We start from the raw sequence: 17647 nt of genomic DNA on the forward strand, positions 1-17647 counted from the left end.
AGAAGGCGGAGGATAAGGACAGATTGCATACATCCCAGGCGGCCTCTTTCGTATTCTTTTCGCTTCGTCACGCCATATTTTAGTTTGTGCCCCAGGAAGGGTATGCGCTGCGCATTCTCTTGACTCTCTGAGCCCCTGTGTAAGCCTTGCTGGAAGGCCTTTTGGTGACGATTCGTTTCGCATCTTGATGAGGCCGGGTCCGCCACACGGATGATTAGGGTGGAACGGTTTCGGCAGGTTTGGAGCAGTTTCATGGACGATCATTAACACACTGACTACATATGCTTTGCATGCTCGCAGCCAATGTGACAAGACTATGAGGATGATTTGCTGGGTATTATGTCTATGATATCCATCCAACAGATTCATTAGGGTAAGTGTCACGCCGTATACAAGGTACCTGCCCATACAAGTCACGCCTAATCCAGCGCCTGCGCCTCACACATCTTTCTGTACATGCCTCCCTGGGCCACCAGCTCAGCATGCGTGCCCATCTCTACGATTCTCCCACCGTAGAATACACAAATGCAGTCGGCGTCCTTGACAGTACTCAAGCGGTGCGCGACCGCCACCGTGATCCTGTCTCCAGCCTTGGCCGCCTCGGCGAGGGCGCCTTGCACAATCTTCTCGCTCTCCGTATCCAGGGCGCTCGTCGCCTCGTCGAGAAGCAAAATGGCCGGGTCACGAATGAGCGCCCGCGCGATGGCGATGCGCTGCCTCTGACCACCCGACAGCTGCGTGCCGTTGGCGCCGGCTGGAGTGGCGAGGCCCTGTGGCAGCGACGAGACAAAGGTCCACGCGTTGGCTGCGCGGAGGGCTGCCTCAATTCGAGAGTCAGGAACTGCGGCCGCGGTCTTCTCTGACGAGGCATCGGAAGGGTCATCGTCCAGGCCGAGGGCAATGTTCTCGCGGATCGTGCCTTGGAACAGCGTCGGCTCTTGTTGTACAAGCGCGACGAGGCGACGGTAGAGCCTTGGGTTCAGAGTGGGCAGTGGAGAGGAAGCAATCTTGATCGTGCCGGTCGTCGGATCGTAGAAACGTTCAAGCATGGCGATCATTGTGGACTTGCCGCATCCAGACGCGCCGACAAGGGCCACAAATTGACCGGGTTTAATCTGAGAATGTTAGATGAGCTGCTCAGGTGAGAGGTGGGAGGCACTTACGTTCATCTCAACACCTTTGAGCACGGGAGCATCCGGACGAAGAGGATAGGAGAAGCGAACGTTGTCGAGCTCGATAGGACCGCCAGCGCTGGGACCGTTGTTGTGGTTCTCGGGCGTTTCTTGAACCGTGGGCTGCAATTCGTGGAGCCAGAAAATGTAGTTGGCTGCATTGATGCCCTTGGTGATGCTCGTCGAAAACTGGAATAGCTGGGCGGTGGCCTGGCCGGAGAAGAAGACACCTAGGAAGGCGACGAAAAAGTCATACATGCTGATGTCGCCGAGGGACAGCAGACGGCAGCCGTACCAGAAACCCAACGCCATGAACCAATACTCAATCGACTGCGTCAAAGCAAACCACACCATCATGATGAACATGGGACGAGTGGAATCCGCGACTGCCCAATCGAGCTCGGCAGTGTAGCTCTGGAGGACCGACTCCTCAATGGCGAGGGACGACACTGTGCGGATGGCATTGACAGCCTCGGAGGCAATGGCGGCACTATTGGCGTAACGCTTCGACATGTCGCGATCAAGCTTCGCGTCGAACCGAATCTTGAGATATCCGGCCGTCAGAATAGGGGGCAGACCAGCGCAGACGACAACGAGACCGAGGTTCCAGTCATGCGCAATGGCAAGTATGCAGCAAGACGCGACGTTGATCACAGCGACGAGGATGAGGGCGATGTTGAAACCCATGAGCTCGAGAATAGCTTGCGGGTTCGAATCGACGCGGCCAGTGAGGGCGCCCGTGTTGTTTTCTGTGCGATCGAAAAACTGCAGATCCTGCCGCAGCATATCGGCAAGGCTTTGCTTTCGCAGTTTATGGTTGAGAAATTGTGCGACGACGTTGGTCGAGTATCCAAGGGCGAAGTACGAAAGGAGACAACCAGCGGCGAGGACGATGAACATGGTTGCGTAGAAAGACCCTCGACTCCTCATGGCATCGCCGGTCAATGTGAAGACTTCCATGACGTTAGCCAGAAGGATAGCCTGACCTGGAAATGCGGCAGCAGCGCCGACGCAGCCCAAAATCATGAAGACGTACGCCCAGAAAACCTCTGGAGATTCGCGCATGAGTCGAATTACGACGTAGAATACGCCCTTTTGCTTGTGGTGATCGTAGTTGTCACGTTCCTTCTGATCTTCCATGCGCCCTTGGACTGATGTTGCGTAGCGAGTCAGTGATTTGGAGACGTCCAAGTCCTCGCCCTTGGAAGCGTTGGCTTCGTCAATCTCCGTGTCCGAGGTCGAGTCTGTGTCTGTGACGGCGAGGTTCTGGATCTTGACAAGGTTGGCGTAAACATCGTCATTAGCAATAAGGGCCTCGTGGGTGCCCTGCTCCACGATACGGCCCTTAGTCATGACGACAATGTTATCGGCCTTGCGGATGGTGGCCAGCTTGTGAGCAATAACGATCGTGGTACGGCCGACGGAAGCCTTATCGAGGGCCTGTTGAACGATGCTTTCAGCGTGCGGGTCAAGTGCGCTGGTAGCCTCGTCCAGGAGGAGCACTTTCGGCTGGGATACCACACTGCGCGCGATAGCAACGCGCTGCTTCTGTCCACCAGAAAGTAGACCGCCACGCTGACCGATTTGCGTATCGTAGCCATTTGGCAGCTCAGAGACGAAGTCGTGCGCAAACGCCATCTTGGCCGCCTCCTGCACCAGTTTCCTCTGCTCTTCTACCGGGGCATTCTCCCACTGCGTCCCAATGAGGCCGTGTTTAATGTTGTCGAAAACGCTACCTTGAAACAGAACGGGCTCTTGCTGGACGAGGCGGACGTTCTTGCGCAGCCAGTTGAGGTTCAGCGTTTCGATCGGACGGCCATCAAGCTTGATCGTGCCGGATTTAGGGTTGTACCACCGTTCGAGCAACCCGACTATGGTACTTTTGCCACTTCCGGACTGGCCGACGAGTGCAGTCACCTTGCCAGCAGGAACACGTAGGGTGAAGTTGTCGAGAACTGTAGTGCTCGGCCGGGTGGGGTAGGCGAAGGTGACATTCTCAATCTCGACGAGGCCGACAGTCTCCGCTGGCTCCTCGCCAGACTTGTCAAATGGATCGATGGCAGACTGGCGGTCCATGAGACTGAAAAGCTTAGCAGCTGCAGACGCAGCACGGCTAAAGTCAATGGAGTACGGTGCTAGGGTCGTCAAGCTGATGGCAGCGATAACGACTGAAAGCAAGACAGTGAAGATTTCGCCTGAAGAGGAGATCTCGCCGCGCGAGAGCATCTGAGTACCCTGCCAGAAAGCCAAGCCAAAGCCCAGGTAGATGATGGTGTACTCGGCAGAGAACATGATACCGAACAGGATGGATATCTTGCTACCCACCTTGTGCGCTTCGATGAGGTGCTCGTCGAACTTGTGCACAAGCCTGGCACGCATTTCGAAGGCATGAACAGCACGGGCACTAGAGAGGACTCCCTCGGCGAATGAATTGGCCTGGGCATAGATTTCCAAGATCTTCGTCTCGTGACCGGCTTCGATGGTAGCGATGACACCCATGACAATGATGGTGGCGGGTGCGATGCAGAGGCAGATGAGCGTGAGCTTCCACTGGACGATGAATGCAATGATAAAGGCGGTGACGAATGCAGACAATCCTTGGAAAGTAAGACCAAGTTTCTCGGCAATACCGCCGTTGATGAGGCGGCCGTTGGAGGTGCCTTGGGTTGCGATGGAGCCGCCTGTTCCAAAGTCATAGAATGCGACCTCCTGGCTGAGGGCTGCGCGTAGATAAACGTGACGGATATTGCGAATGATGCGGTACGCGGCGTAAGTGAGAAGGGAGTTGTAGAGGTAGGCGAGAAGGAATCTGCCGATGCCGAGATATACAAAGTAGAGACTTGGGGTGTCTGTTAGTCAGGGGCAGGATTTTTGCTGATGGCTGGAGACAACGTACGCCAGGGTAGAAACATCATCCATGAATTGGGCTGGTGTATTCGCACCGGTAGTGAAGTCGGTGATGACGGTGATGAATTGGCCGAAAATGAGGTTCTGGAGCGCAATGCCAGCGCCTGACGCGATCGCAGCAACGATGGCGATGGCTTGCAAGGAGTACTCGACAGGACCAGCATATCGGAAGATTCTCTACGAAGCAGGTCAGTAGTTGAACGGAGGCCTGGCACAAGAAGCGTACTTTGTATGCTGCCCAAGGAGCTTCCTCTTCGGGGACATCAGGCTCAGGCTCCTTGCTGGCGGCGGCAGTAGCGAGGGCCTCATCGCTGCCGTCGTTAGCGCCCTTTTCGTTCAAGGGTTCGGCGCCCATGACGAGGGTGATCGACTGAGAAAGGATGGGTGTGCGCTATGGATGTTGTTTCGTTCGTGAGCAGTTTGGAATACGTGGAATGGCAGATGGTGCCTGCGAAGGTTGCGCCCGTGGAGTTCTAAGGGCATGGATAGAAGGACATAAAGTTGTTGAAGATGTATCACCTCCCGAATGGTGAGTGTTCTTGATGCACCGGAATAGGGGCTGTGGAATGAGAAAAGGAGGAAATAGAAATAGGCTGAAGGAAAAAGCTTAAAGAGAGCAGGCGGATTGGAAATCATCATGACTTCTCGAGCTGGCAACCTCAACCAAGTGTTTTCTTCTTGCCTCGCGTCGTCGCCAAGACCCTCGATCTCAGGTGTCGGGTTCCGCGCGCAAGCAGGGTGGGTCCCCCTACTGGAGGGCCGACCACTGTAAATCGTGCTGGCCCCCCCTGGAAACGGCTTCATTACACGCTACGAGATCTCGCTAGTGGGCGGGGGCGCACGGCTAAAAAACGGGTCATAAGGCAGCATCAACAGTGGGATGTTGGCCGACGTCATGAGATACAACACGCACAGAGGCAACGAACATCGTCGGTGATCCGATATTGGTAAGCGGCAAGCTATGCCAGCACTCTCAATCGAAAATTGAAGATGATGCAGCTCACACCATCCAAATGGCCCACGCAATGCCTCTCAAAGAAACGGTGCCTCATTTACCTTTTCGACTCTGCGAGGAACATTGTGGATCTATGACCGGGGCTGCCTGCAGCCTGCCCCCACTTTGCGGCCCCGGTACGCGGATAACGGACCCCTCGGCCACCGCACCTCTCACTCGTAGGTGTCGCGGAGAGCCGGCGACGGGTGATGAGTAACCGGGCTCTCCCATCCAGTGGGTTGCTCTGCAAATCCTTCCGTCTGACTCACCCGGTATTGATACGTTCCGTCAGCACCAGTTCGTCATAGGTTGACCCTGAGGGAATGATTTGAGTGTCTCGCCAGGCACCATGTCGGAGCGGCCAGGCGCAGCCAAGTGTCAGCAACCGCACCTGGAACAAACAAGGCTCCACTAGACGGAACGCGCGCGTTCCGTGCCGAGAGGGCAAGAGGGCTCCAGGCTCCCATCAACTGTCCCCCAATCCAACGTCGCTGTCAGACGACGAAACGCCTTCACAAGACATTATTCAAAACACATACTTCCCACGGATCTCGGAACCCGACGACTGCTTCCTCCGACAGTGACCTGCCGACCAGCTGCATACGGCCCATCTTGCCGGGGCTTTCTCCTACAGCACTCTTGTTCATTGCCGCATGAGGACATCACAGCGCGGTTCACAGCAGTCAAGCACCCCACCATCCACTTCCAGACCTAGACACTCCTGGTGGGACTCGGCCGTCACGTCACATGGACGAGAGTCGGGACGGAAGTGGCGTCGACGAGGTGGCCGATATCTCGTTGAACCCGTCCACTTCTATTCGTCGAGCAGTTTGTGCCTCCTCATCATCTCTGTTCATCAAGCTGGTCCGCTAACTAGTCGCCTGTAAGTGTGATGCTTGCCGCTCTCGCAAGGTACGTTCGACATGGATTCAGGGGCATAGAGACAAGGACCACCAAAGCCTCTTTCTCCTGTTGAGGCGGTCTCAGATTGACCACATCCTCTAGTCCTACCCATGATGTATGGCCATGTCACTAACACCAACAGATTCGGTGCAACCGAGAGTCTCCCTGCTCTCACTGCGTCCACGCAAAAATCGAGTGCACCCACGCAGACGCTAAGCCCAAGGAGAAGCGAACACGCATCTTACTGACCCCTCAATAGTAAGTCCGCCCTCCTTCAAGGATTTTTGTTTCCGGTGAACGGTTGTCATTTAGCTGCACCATGTCTCAGGAACCGGACCATGGCTGCCTGTCGTTCGTGCTCTGACTAGTCGAAAGTGAACGTAAAATCGACCTCATTGATCGCCGGCTCGATGGCGTCGTCCGCCTACTGGAAGACCTCAAGCTGAATTGGCCGCCGCCGACATCACAGCCGTTGCAGTCCCAGACAGGCTCAATCTCGAACCCTTCACCAGCAGCAAGAAACGCGCAGTCGTCCTTTTCGACGCCGTCAAGTCATGGTGCCCAGTCCGTTCCCGCGGGTCCAGTAGTAGAAGGCGACTCTTCGCTGGCTGCTCACTCTGTATTCGCCAATGAGTTCCTTCAAAATGTGGTCAACACTGGGGACCTCCAGGGTTCTGGCCTCGAGCTGCGGGAGACCCTCAACTCTCTTCACCACATTGTCGACGCCTTGAAGCAGCAGACCACGACCAGTGAAATGGCATATCCTCATGGAAAGCCTACTTCGCGTCCTGTATTCCAGACTGCCGATCTGCCTCCAATCAAGAAGGCCGTGGCCCTTCTGAGGACTGCCAGTACGTTCTATCAGGTCCCCTCGGTGGTGAAGCCATAACTAATATCCTTTGCCACAGCTTCGCAGTGGCTGGCGAGCACCAGTTGGATATTTGAATTTCTCTCGAAACAGCACTTCACTGACCTCTGTCTCGGGGTATACTTCTCTGACGACCATCTGGACACCGATTACATCACAGTCAATGCTGGCCTCTATGCTCTTTTCCTCGACCAATCGTACCATTGTCCTCCAGAAGAGAAGGAGGAGAACTTGCAATACGCCCAAATATGCAAGGAAAATTTGGAAACAGCCCTCGCAAATCTGCCGTTGCATCTGCCCGCTTCGAACGACGTTCTCCTGGCTCTTTTGTTCGGAGTAAGTGACAGCCCATCCGATCGACACGATGGACGGAACACAACTAACAGTGCACAGGCTTTCCACGCCATCGAGATCTCCAAACCCTCGCTTTCGTGGGTCCTGACCTGCAAAGCCTCGGAGCTGTGCCAGACACTAGGATACCACCGCGCCTCCTCGATGAAGAATGACAAGCCCGAAGACCGAGAGTTTAAGGTTTTCATCTTTTGGTCTGTTTATTTTATCGACAAGAGCCTGTCTCTCCGCCTCGGAAGAGCTTCCACCATTCCTGACTGGGACGTTACCGTCCAGCCACCTGACGTAAAGACAGCCGAGAAGAGGGCCCTCGTGGGCTATTTTTGCCTCTGGATCAAAGCGGCGCGGTGCCAGGGCAACACTTACGAGAAGCTTTACAGCCCAGATGCGATTAAGCAGTCTGACAGCGTCCGGTTAGCTCGTGTTGAGAAGCTGGTTTCGGACCTGGAAGACTTAGAAGTCGAATCAAGGCAGACAGACGTCAGTGCCTTCAAGGCATTCAAGTTCCCACTTTCCCTGAAGATAATCTGACCTGGTGCTAGGCGAAGTGGCTGAAAGCCGCTGAACAATACGTCGGCAAACCACTGATGGAGTTCTTTGTCATCTCTGACGAGGTCCTGAGGCTCGGACTCCTCACCATGGTTTACAGGGCGGCCCCACGACCAGTCGGATCCTCGACGACCTTCACCGCGGAATGCATCAATGCCGCACGAGTTACCCTGGCAAGGCACCAGGACTGCATGGTAGTCCTTGACAAGACGGAGTCGGCCCTCTTCCCGACGTATATCCACTGGTAAGTCTGCATCGATCTGCGGAGAAAAAAAGTAGTCGCTCACCGGCCAGGACTTTGCTCTTTGCCCCATTCATCCCCTTCATCGTCATTTTCTGCCAGGTGATCGAGACGCAAGACCAAGAAGACCTCGCCCGTCTGCACGCCTTCATCACGTCCATTAAGAACGCGCCCGCCGTTTCCGACGCCGCGGCCAAGATGCACCGCCTCTTCGAGGTCCTCTACAGCGTGGCGTTGCGCTACGTCGAGTTCCGCGTGTCCACGCCCCCGGCGCAGCAGGCACAGGCCAACGCAGAGATGAACACGTACCTCGCGCAGCTTGGATTCCCGGCGACGGCCGGCGATCCCAACGTAGTCGCCAGCAACGGAGCGGACTTTGGTGGCCACCAACCGACTTCGGCGGCGGCAGGCGCTTTTGACAGCACGTTTGGTGGCGGTCTCGGGGATGCGACGATGCAGGGCGGCAACCCAATGATGTGGATGGGCAACACGGCGCAGCTGGAGGACTGGTTTTACAGCAACCAGCAGATGATGGGGCTGCTCCAGGAGCCGAGCTTCAATCTGCCCAACACGCAATGAGACATTCCTGATCGGGTAGAGTGGGCTTGTTCCATATTGAGGGCCTGATGGTAAGGCACATGGATGATACGAATACGCTTGGTGTGGGCGCAACTTGGGGGGACTGGGACTGGCGCAGTACGGGATGGGATGGCAGTATGTCGGATTTGCTGTCTCATAAGGAAGATCAGCCGGTACTTTCAGGCGTTGGAAACGTGGGGTTCTCGGATGATATACGTCTTGGCTACATAAAATGAACGAGACACGACGTTTCTTTCCCAGACTCTGCACAGGATCGAGGTGAGACCCGAGCAGAAGACGACTGACGCGAGGTGCTCCACCCCCGTGAAGTGAATCGAAACAACTTCGGTCTCGCTTTCGGAGTATTGAAGTGGCCCGTCAAAAGAGCGCAGATCCCCTCTTCGAATGCATGGATGGACAAACTTGAGGGGGCAATCTACGCACACTGCCTCTTGTTTTCACTGCACGACTCACGCGGATGGCGCTGTTTTGGGGTGTCGATCCGCCTGGCGGCTATGCCTGATGAGGCGGCCGTTGCAACATGACGTTGCGCGCCTGTGGCCTCCCCTGCGCACGGCACTTGAACGGGGGCTGGCTTGCATCGCCCCAACTGTCATTGGACGCCATTGCACAGCAATGGGCATCGGGGCTTGTTGTACGTACGTCCTGAAGAAGTTGACGGAACAAAGAACAGTTCATGATAAAAACAGGACGTCCCCCTTCCCTCAGGGGGTTGGGCCTTCTGATCAGTCTCATCCAGGCAGTCTCATCTTCTCACCATCATGGGTCTTCACGTGCAGGATATTGTGAGCGCCATTGCTGCCGCCAGCTATTGGAAGCTGGCGGGTGCGGTTCTGGGACTGGTATGTCGTACTCGTTTATGACGTTCCCACGTATAATTCTGGTTCCGATACTGACTGCATGGCGTACAGCTTGTCGTCTATCAGGCCCTGTCCACGACGTACAATGTCTTCTTCCATCCCCTCCGTCATTACCCGGGCCCCTTCCCCCAAGGCGCGTCCAAGATCCCCTGGTTCCTGCATCAGACTGGCGGCACCCTCGCCTTCCACACGCAGCGCCTCCATGAAAAGTATGGCCCCGTCGTCCGCATCGCACCCCATCATCTGTCCTTCACGGACCCCCAGGCCTTCAAGGATATCTATGGCCACCGCATCGGTGCCGCGTCCGACATGCCGGAGCTGCCCAAGGCAACCATGTTCTACCACGTCTCGCGCAGAATCCCGCACAACATCATCTCGTCGACCATCGAGGACCACCGCGGCCTGCGTCGCAGCCTGGCGCACGGCTTCAGCGACAAGGCCATGCGCGAGCAGGAGCCCATCATCGGGCGCTACGTCGACCTCCTGCTGCTGCGGCTCCACGGGCTCTGCGGGGCGGCGGCCGAGGGCACGGCAGCCGTCGTCGACCTGAAGAACTACTACAACTGGACGACGTTTGACGCCATTGGCGACCTCGTCTTTGGCGAGAGCTTCGGCTGCCTCGAGGCCAACAAGCAGCACCCCTGGGTTGACGCCATCCTGTCGGCCGTGCACCAGGGCGCCTTCCTCATCGGCCTCATCTACCTCGGGTTAGGCGAGCTGGTCGAGCTCGTCATGCTCCTCGCACTCGCGACCTCGGTCAAGACGCTGTCGGCCTACACGGACGCGCGCCTCGAGTCGCGCCTGGCGGCCAAGCCGGGACGCGCCGACCTCTTCGAGGGTGTGCTGCGGAAGCGCGACGAGCTGGGGCTGACGTTTGCCCACCTCGCCGGCAACGCGTCGCTGCTCGTCGTCGCGGGCTCGGAGACGACGGCGACGCTGCTCTCCGGCGCCACGTACCTGCTCGTCTCGAACCGCCACGTGCTCGACAAGGTGACCAAGGAGGTCCGCGAGACCTTTGCCTCGGCCGACGACATCAACCTGTCCTCCGTCGGCGGCCTGTCGTACATGCTGGCCGTGCTCAACGAGTCGTTCCGCTGCTACCCGCCCGTGACGTCGAACCTCGTGAGGCGGGTGCCGCTGGGCGGCCAGACGATCGCGGGCAACTATGTGCCTGTAGGGGTGAGCATTTTTGACCCGTGCTGCGTCGAACGTCGAGTCTGTTTGCTGACGGGTTGTGTAGACGCTGGTCGAGGTGCAGCAGTGGTCTGCGAACCACTCGACCGACAACTGGGCCGACCCCTGGACGTTCCGACCGGAGCGGTTCCTCGACAGCGAGGAGGAGGCCGCGGCCAAGGGCAACAAGTTCGAGGCGCTCCAGCCGTTCAGCGTTGGTCCGAGAAACTGCATTGGCAGGAAGTGAGTCACATCGCGCCCATTTTTTCTTTCTTTCTGCAGCCGAGTAGCTGATCATGATCGAACAGTCTTGCCTATGCCGAGATGCGACTCATCCTGGCGAGGGTGCTCTACGACTTCGACCTCGAGCTGGCGCCGCAGAGCGAGGGGTGGCTGGAGACGCAAAAGGCGTATTCGCTGTGGAACAAACCGCCCCTGGAGATCAAGCTGACACCTGTTGTGGGGGAGAAGGTCAAAGCTTGAGTAAGGTACCTTGGCGGCTGCTGTGCAAAGGTTGTGGTTTGAGGGAGGCTTGGTGGACAGGCTGCTGTTGGGACTATTTTCGGGCATTTGATGTAGGTAGTGTGGTGTTCACGGGCAGCTCATCGATTCATTCTCCTCAGCCCTGGTCTGTGGTCGCTGTACGTGCTGTGGCTATAGAGGGCTTCCAGGGGCTGATGCGCTGTAGCCAGTGTCAACAGCGCCGTGTCTTGTGTCTTCTGTGACTCAGAGGTCGTACGTGGTTCATCAGGGGAAGCTGCAGCTGTCTCTGCCCTGGAAGGTACGTCCCTACCCAGAGAAAGAGTGTGCTTCGAAGCAGGCGCTGCCGATGTGCTGCTTCTGGTGACGAGCAAGTCAAAGAAAAACAAAAGGGGGGGGGGAATAAGATCAGCTAGCATTGAGCGCCCCCGGGTCGCCTCGCCATGGGAACCGACCCCAAGATGTTGATATCATGCTTCGAAGGTTCCCTGCGCCCTCAACAGAACCGTATCCGGATATCATCGGCAGTTGTAAGGCGTGATGCTTATCTGGGGAAGGCGGATCGCCTGCAGGGGCTCCACCAATCCCCAAGCTGTGCCCTATCGCAGCCTGCCCGTTTCTTCTGTCCCTGACTCTGCCATCCGTTGATTGGCGGTGTATGACATATAGATTCAGGTACCTGACATGTGCAGGCGCGTTGCCAACTGCTCCTTCCTCAGGGCATTTCACAGTGACGAGAACCGGTGAGCTCTGCTCCCTCTCGACACTGATTTTCTCTCCTCATTGTCCATCTCGCCATGCGTTCCTCTGTTGCCCATCGACAGGTGCAGCTGCTGCGTGGCCTCAGGAGCGCGCCCGTGTGTCGCGCCAGGGGCCTCGCGCCCGTCTCACGGACGAGGGATCGTCTTGGGCATCTCACCCGGCCCCTCAGCCGCCAGACGACAGCACACGACGGCCGCGGAGCGCGTTTGTTCAGCACCGGCACCCAAGATGGCGACGAGGAGGAGCGTGGCTCGTACAGCGAGAGAGATCACGAGCATGCCGTCATCTCGACCTTCGACCTCTTCTCCATTGGAATCGGACCGTCGTCCTCTCACACTGTCGGACCCATGCGTGCGGGCAACATTTTCGTCGCAGATCTCATCGAAGCCGGCTTCCTCGACAAGGTCCACAGGATCCGCATCTCCATTTACGGAAGCCTTGCCCTCACTGGCGAGGGCCACATGACGCCGTCCGCTCTTTTGCTCGGTCTCGAGAGCGCAGACGTCGAGAGCGTCGACACGGCTTACGTCCCCGAGAGGTTCACGAAGATCAAGGAGCAAAAGGAGCTCATTCTTGGCCATGGCCTGCTCGGTAGTGAAGGCAAGAAGATTGCCTTTGACTACGAGCGCGACTTTATCTGGGAGTGGGGGAAGAAACTCCCCATGCACAGCAACGGCATGCGTTTCATGGTCTTCGACAAGGAGGGCTACATGATCGCCACAAACGACCTCTTCAGCGTCGGCGGTGGCTTTGTTGTCAACGGTGCCATGTCCATCAACCCGACCTCGGCTGCGCCCTCATCTTCGGATCACGGGGCCCTCGTCGATCCCAACGGGCCCGGAGAGGCTGGCCACCCGGCTGACCTGGCGGAGAACATGTACTACAAGGAGATTCGACGTTCCGACGCAGCGGGTGACCGCAAGACCGGTCCAGAAGTCAAGCTCGTTGAGCCGTCAGTCGAGCCGGGTGACTCGGCCACCTCACCGGCGCGGATTGGTCAGGGACAGACGGCAACCTTTGACGAAGCCCTGGCGCTTCAGCAGACCGAGCAACAGTCAGAAGGGTCGGGACAGCAGCAGCAGCCGCGGTACCCGTTCCGCGACGCCGAGAGCCTTCTGGCCTTGTGCGAGAAGCACAACCTGACCATTGCGCAGCTCGTCTACGAAAATGAGAAGAGCCATGGCTATACCGATCAAGAGATCCTCGAAAAGGTCTATCGCATCTGGGAGACCATGGACAACAGCATCCTTGAAGGTGTCCAGGCACCCCTGGACTCGGTACTTCCGGGATCTCTCAAGCTCCACCGCAGGGCACCGGCTCTCTACAGGAGGCTGACGAGGGGTCTCTACCCATCGCACACGCAGTCGAATCACAACAGCAAGGCGTCCGCGAGCCATGCTGACAGCACCAGGGTCAACGCCTCGGAGTCGCCAGCGAAGCCGCAAAAGAGCTTGGTGAGGCCCGAGATCAAGGGGCCGCGAACCCCAGCCAAGGTTCACGGGTCTTTCTTCCACCCAGTATCACCTTCTCCCTCACGAAGAACAGCATTCCCCGCCATGGACCACTTATCCGTCTATGCCATTGGTATGTTCCCCTGTGTTTTGAAGCAAGAAGTATCAGCCCTAACACTGGCCAGCGGTCAATGAGACCAACGCCAGCGGCGGTCGTATCGTGACGGCCCCGACCAATGGCGCGGCCGGCATCATCCCCTCTGTTCTCAAGTACACAATCGAATTCGTCAGCGACGACCCGGAGCGCGACATCCTGACGTTCCTCCTCACTGCGTCGGCCATCGGTATGCTCTACAAGCGCGGCGCCACCATTTCCGCCGCCGAGGGTGGGTGCATGGCCGAAGTCGGCGTCGCGTGCTCCATGGCCGCCGCAGGCTTCGCCGCCTGCATGGGCGGCAGTCCGCATGTGATTGAACAAGCTGCAGAAATCGGCATTGAGCACAATCTCGGCCTGACGTGCGATCCCATCGGCGGACTGGTGCAGGCGCCGTGCATTGAGAGGAACGCGCTGGGCGCTATCAAGGCCATCTCGAGCGCAAACCTGGCTCTCAGTGGGACCGGGTCGCAGAGGGTTAGTCTCGACGATGCAATCCGGGCCATGAGGGTCACTGCAGAGGGCATGAGGAACGAGTTCAAGGAGACAAGTCTTAGTGGGCTCGCCACGAGCGTTCCGTTCAACATTCCCGTCAGTGTGCCGGACTGTTGATCGCCAGGAAGGTTGATGGCGAGTCTGGGAAGGACGAAAACGGCGAATGAATGGATGAAACGTGCTTTTTTGTTGTCGTCTCACGCCTGCTGTTCACCGGTAGACTTGCTCAGAGACTGGCTAGGAGAAAAGAAATAGTGCCATGCGCATGCTAATACTACCCGAGAGGTTATGCAAACACCACAACAGTGAACGACCGGGCTGGTGACAGCAATGCTAGGATCTCATCTCCTGCATACGCCAATGCTCAAGACGTCATCCCCAGAGCCCCCAGGCTCTCCTCGGTCACCTCTTCATCGTCGTCGTCTTCCGCATCGTCATCATCATCGTCGTCATTGTCCACCAGATCAATCACCAGCACCGCCCCCGGACTCAGTGCATCAAGCTGGAACCCCGCCTGCAGAACACTCTTTGCGTCAAACACGCATCCCGACACGTCGAGGTCGACATCCTCGTCCTTGAGCGCCAAGCACACGGCGCGAAAATGCTCATGGTGCGCATCCAGCAGCTCTTCGTCCTCTCCCTCGTCGTCGTCCTCCTCGTCCTCCTCCTGTGGCGCCGCGTCGCCGCCGTCAAAGAGTAACATGCCGCCATTGTACGCATGGCAGAACGACCCGCCAGCCGTCGCTGGCGGCGTTTGTATCCTCCTCAGCACGGCAGCCAGCTGCGCCGGGGTCGTGGCGGCCGTGGTGGTGAGGCGCGTGAAGATGCGGCCCCGAAGGAGGGCGTCCGCGGCGGACGGGGACTCGGGCGAGAAGATGGTGACGTTGGGCGGCAGCTGCGGCGGCTTGGAGGCTGCGGCCGGGCCTGCATGGGGACGTGTCGTCGTTGATGCCATTTTTTGATAGGAGGGCGGGTTACATTAGCAACCCTTGGGCCTGAAGTTCATGCCCCCTTTTTCTTTTTTTTTTTTAGGGTGAAGGGGATTTTGTTGGTTTGAATTTTGAAAGCTGCCTGTCTAGTCCCGCGAAAAGTGGAGTGAAAGGAAGACGATCGACGGAGGGGAGCAGATCTTCCCAGGCGGGACGGGCCTTACTAAGCCAAGCCCAACCGGCCGGCCGGCCAGCGGGGGGGATGAGACAGGCTGATGGTTCGGGGCAGCATGTGTAGGGCTGAATGGTCTCTGTATTCCAGCGCTGTACAAGTGCGGCCAGCGATGGATGCATTGAGTGACGTGCCTGGGTGATACTTGAGCGCTTGACTCTACCTGCCTGCCTACCTAGGTACCTAAGGTAGGGAGGGTGATAAAAAAAGCTTCATCCCTAAAAGGTGAGCTCACTTTGAACCCTTCCACAGGTTCTGTACTTTATCCACATCGGCCTAAAACTCATAAAAATAAATATTTCCCAAAGTTGTCGCCAGTTGTCTAGCACCAAGAATTTTGGAGCATCAAATTAAGATACGAGGTGTTTAGAGGGCCCCGAAGTAAGGCGTCTGTCTGTCTGGATGATACCCGTTGTTTCGCGGATTGGAAGTGCGGCTCACTCTGTCACTCCCTTGCCTAGATAGGTTACTTCTGACACGGTTTTTTACGTGCGTACAATACACACGACGTGAAGCATGACAGATGCGGCAGCAGGCCGGCAATGCGGCACAGAGGACGGGAGCTAAACAAAACCTCAGACGGTTCCCAAACCCTCCCCGCCAAAAAAGGGGCGTGTTTCGCATCACCAAGACGGACGGGCACATTCGGCCACGATGAAACGACAGCCCGTGCGTCTCCACGTTTCGATCAAAAGACGGATCGCCCGCCTTTCCTGGGCCGCTCGTGAACCATGTGCTGCTCATCCTTCTTCGACGTGACGAGATCAATCCCCAGCATACAGCAACGGAAAGAAAGGGTGGGGGGAAAACAATACGAGAATACAGTCGACGCAGATGCCCTCCTTCCGAAGCTCGCCCGACATGATGGCCAAGGGCACAGGCTACGAGACGGTGCAGTTCGAAGACCACCACGACGACAGGAGCAGCACCGAGGTCGAGGAGTCGCTGATCGGCGACGAGAAGCCGTGCAGGAGCTGCTATGCCGCGAAGGCGCTCGAGGGGACGAGGCCCGGGCCCGGGAGAGAGAGGGGGAGGTGGAGGGAGAGGCTCGGCGCGCTCAGCGGCGTCGTCAACACGCTGCTGCTGCTGGCGAATCTCGGGCTGCTCGTCCGGCAGATGACGCGCGAGCCGCGGGTCAACACGTGGGATTTCGGTGGCGACCTGACCGGCGTGGGGCCGCGGTGTAAGTTCGCCTGGGGCGCGCAAAGACGAGGGTTGAACGGAGCGGTGCTGACAGGGAGCAAGTCGCCCAGCAGATCAAGGTCTTTGAGCCGGACTATGACGGGAAATTCGCGCCAAACGATACGTCGCTCTTCTTTACCAACGAGACGCTGAACAACTGGAACGAACTTATGCCGAGTGAGTGTCATCAAGTATCGTGATGAGGGTCCATCGACTAATGGAGGATAGTCGGCATGGGCTTCCAATGGGTGAATGACACACACAAGTACCATGACTTGCCGACACCCATCATCTGGCCCGGCAAGACGGTCTTCACGACATCCATCACGCATCAGCTCCACTGCTTGGTAGGTTCACGAAGACCCCTGGGTTGACGCTGAGAGGCTTGGACGTGCTAACCCTCCGCAGTTTGCTGTGGTACAGACATACTCAGGCCTCAAGTCGGATCATGAGCTCCCCGAGGACCACCACTGGCACATGATCCACTGCTTCGCGTACCTGCGACAGACCATCATGTGCTCTGCCGACACGGCATTGGAGGGTTTGGAAACCACATTTCCAGACCACAACGGCGGATCAGACGGTTGGGATTCGAAGCATGGTGAGTTCTAGGCAGGCGATACCGGCTGAGGCCCAAGCTAACGAAACGATAGTGTGTAAAGACTATGGCGAGGTGACGCGCTACCTGGAGAGTGTCCGGGCGTATGATGACCGGGAAATCTTCTAGACATCTGCCAGTTGCTCAGTGAGAATTAACATGACAATCTTAGCATTAGAAAAATTGCTCACTTTACCATATGGGGACTTTGATAAAATTACCAGGAGTTTTGTTGTACGAAAAGCTGCCTTTGCCGACCCAATTGCCTGGCCATGCATGCGGGAATCTCCGCGCTCGACGAACACCACGTTGAACGAGCTCAGAGAGGCAGACCCCTGAATGGTATGGTGCTAGACCACTAGGCAGGTCGGCGACCCTATACATTTTGCCCAACTCACCAGTACTATTCACAGATAGGTATGGCCCCGCTGAGACTCAGCTCTGGAAGCAGGCTTCGCACAACCTCTGTCTCGATCTGGGATCATATCAACTGCCGTCCTCAGACCAGAAAGCCAGGCACTGCTTGCAGAGGAGCACATCTCCATGAATTCAGAAGGCTAGGATCTGCCAAGCGCTGGGTATTGGTTTTTGCGTGAAACAGCCAATGATCGAGGTCATTCCTGTTGAGCTGCTAACAAGCAAACTGCCTTTTAGGGCATGGCTCACCCGCCCCGTGATGTGCGCGAGTAATACTGGCCACAGATCTGACTACGGTATCTTTAACATATTCGGAGTGGCGTCATCCG

General features: G+C 57.2%; 6 protein-coding genes across 6 annotated transcripts; 4 read left to right on the plus strand and 2 right to left on the minus strand.

Annotated features, from left to right (window-relative positions):
• Nucleotides 1–419: 419 nt before the first annotated feature.
• On the minus strand, nt 420–4434 carry D7B24_001160 (uncharacterized protein; the record flags this gene model as incomplete). The annotated part of the gene is made up of 4 exons (XM_028635404.1): nt 420–1115; nt 1164–4011; nt 4069–4256; nt 4306–4434. The coding sequence occupies 4 exons, from the start codon at nt 4432–4434 to the stop codon at nt 420–422; spliced, it is 3861 nt and encodes a 1286-aa protein (XP_028492129.1).
• Nucleotides 4435–5820: 1386 nt separating this feature from the next.
• On the plus strand, nt 5821–8564 carry D7B24_001161 (uncharacterized protein; the record flags this gene model as incomplete). The annotated part of the gene is made up of 7 exons (XM_028635405.1): nt 5821–5901; nt 5951–5985; nt 6352–6827; nt 6885–7180; nt 7238–7675; nt 7738–7988; nt 8039–8564. The coding sequence occupies 7 exons, from the start codon at nt 5821–5823 to the stop codon at nt 8562–8564; spliced, it is 2103 nt and encodes a 700-aa protein (XP_028492130.1).
• A 782-nt stretch (nt 8565–9346) lies between these two features.
• D7B24_001162 (uncharacterized protein) lies at nt 9347–11101 on the plus strand (the record flags this gene model as incomplete). The annotated part of the gene is made up of 4 exons (XM_028635406.1): nt 9347–9427; nt 9497–10624; nt 10686–10861; nt 10927–11101. 4 exons carry the CDS (start codon nt 9347–9349, stop codon nt 11099–11101), a joined length of 1560 nt encoding a protein of 519 aa, XP_028492131.1.
• A 794-nt stretch (nt 11102–11895) lies between these two features.
• Nucleotides 11896–14077, plus strand: D7B24_001163 (uncharacterized protein; the record flags this gene model as incomplete). The annotated part of the gene is made up of 2 exons (XM_028635407.1): nt 11896–13444; nt 13497–14077. The coding sequence occupies 2 exons, from the start codon at nt 11896–11898 to the stop codon at nt 14075–14077; spliced, it is 2130 nt and encodes a 709-aa protein (XP_028492132.1).
• Nucleotides 14078–14324: 247 nt separating this feature from the next.
• Nucleotides 14325–14915, minus strand: D7B24_001164 (uncharacterized protein; the record flags this gene model as incomplete). Its single annotated transcript, XM_028635408.1, has 1 exon — nt 14325–14915. One exon carries the CDS (start codon nt 14913–14915, stop codon nt 14325–14327), a length of 591 nt encoding a protein of 196 aa, XP_028492133.1.
• Nucleotides 14916–15985: 1070 nt separating this feature from the next.
• On the plus strand, nt 15986–17030 carry D7B24_001165 (uncharacterized protein; the record flags this gene model as incomplete). The annotated part of the gene is made up of 5 exons (XM_028635409.1): nt 15986–16304; nt 16367–16480; nt 16532–16650; nt 16712–16904; nt 16966–17030. The coding sequence occupies 5 exons, from the start codon at nt 15986–15988 to the stop codon at nt 17028–17030; spliced, it is 810 nt and encodes a 269-aa protein (XP_028492134.1).
• Between the last annotated feature and the right edge of the window lie 617 nt (nt 17031–17647).

Source organism: Verticillium nonalfalfae, assembly GCF_003724135.2.
Source record: "Verticillium nonalfalfae strain VnAa140/NRRL 66861 chromosome Unknown scaffold_120, whole genome shotgun sequence".
Taxonomy (NCBI): domain Eukaryota; kingdom Fungi; phylum Ascomycota; class Sordariomycetes; order Glomerellales; family Plectosphaerellaceae; genus Verticillium; species Verticillium nonalfalfae.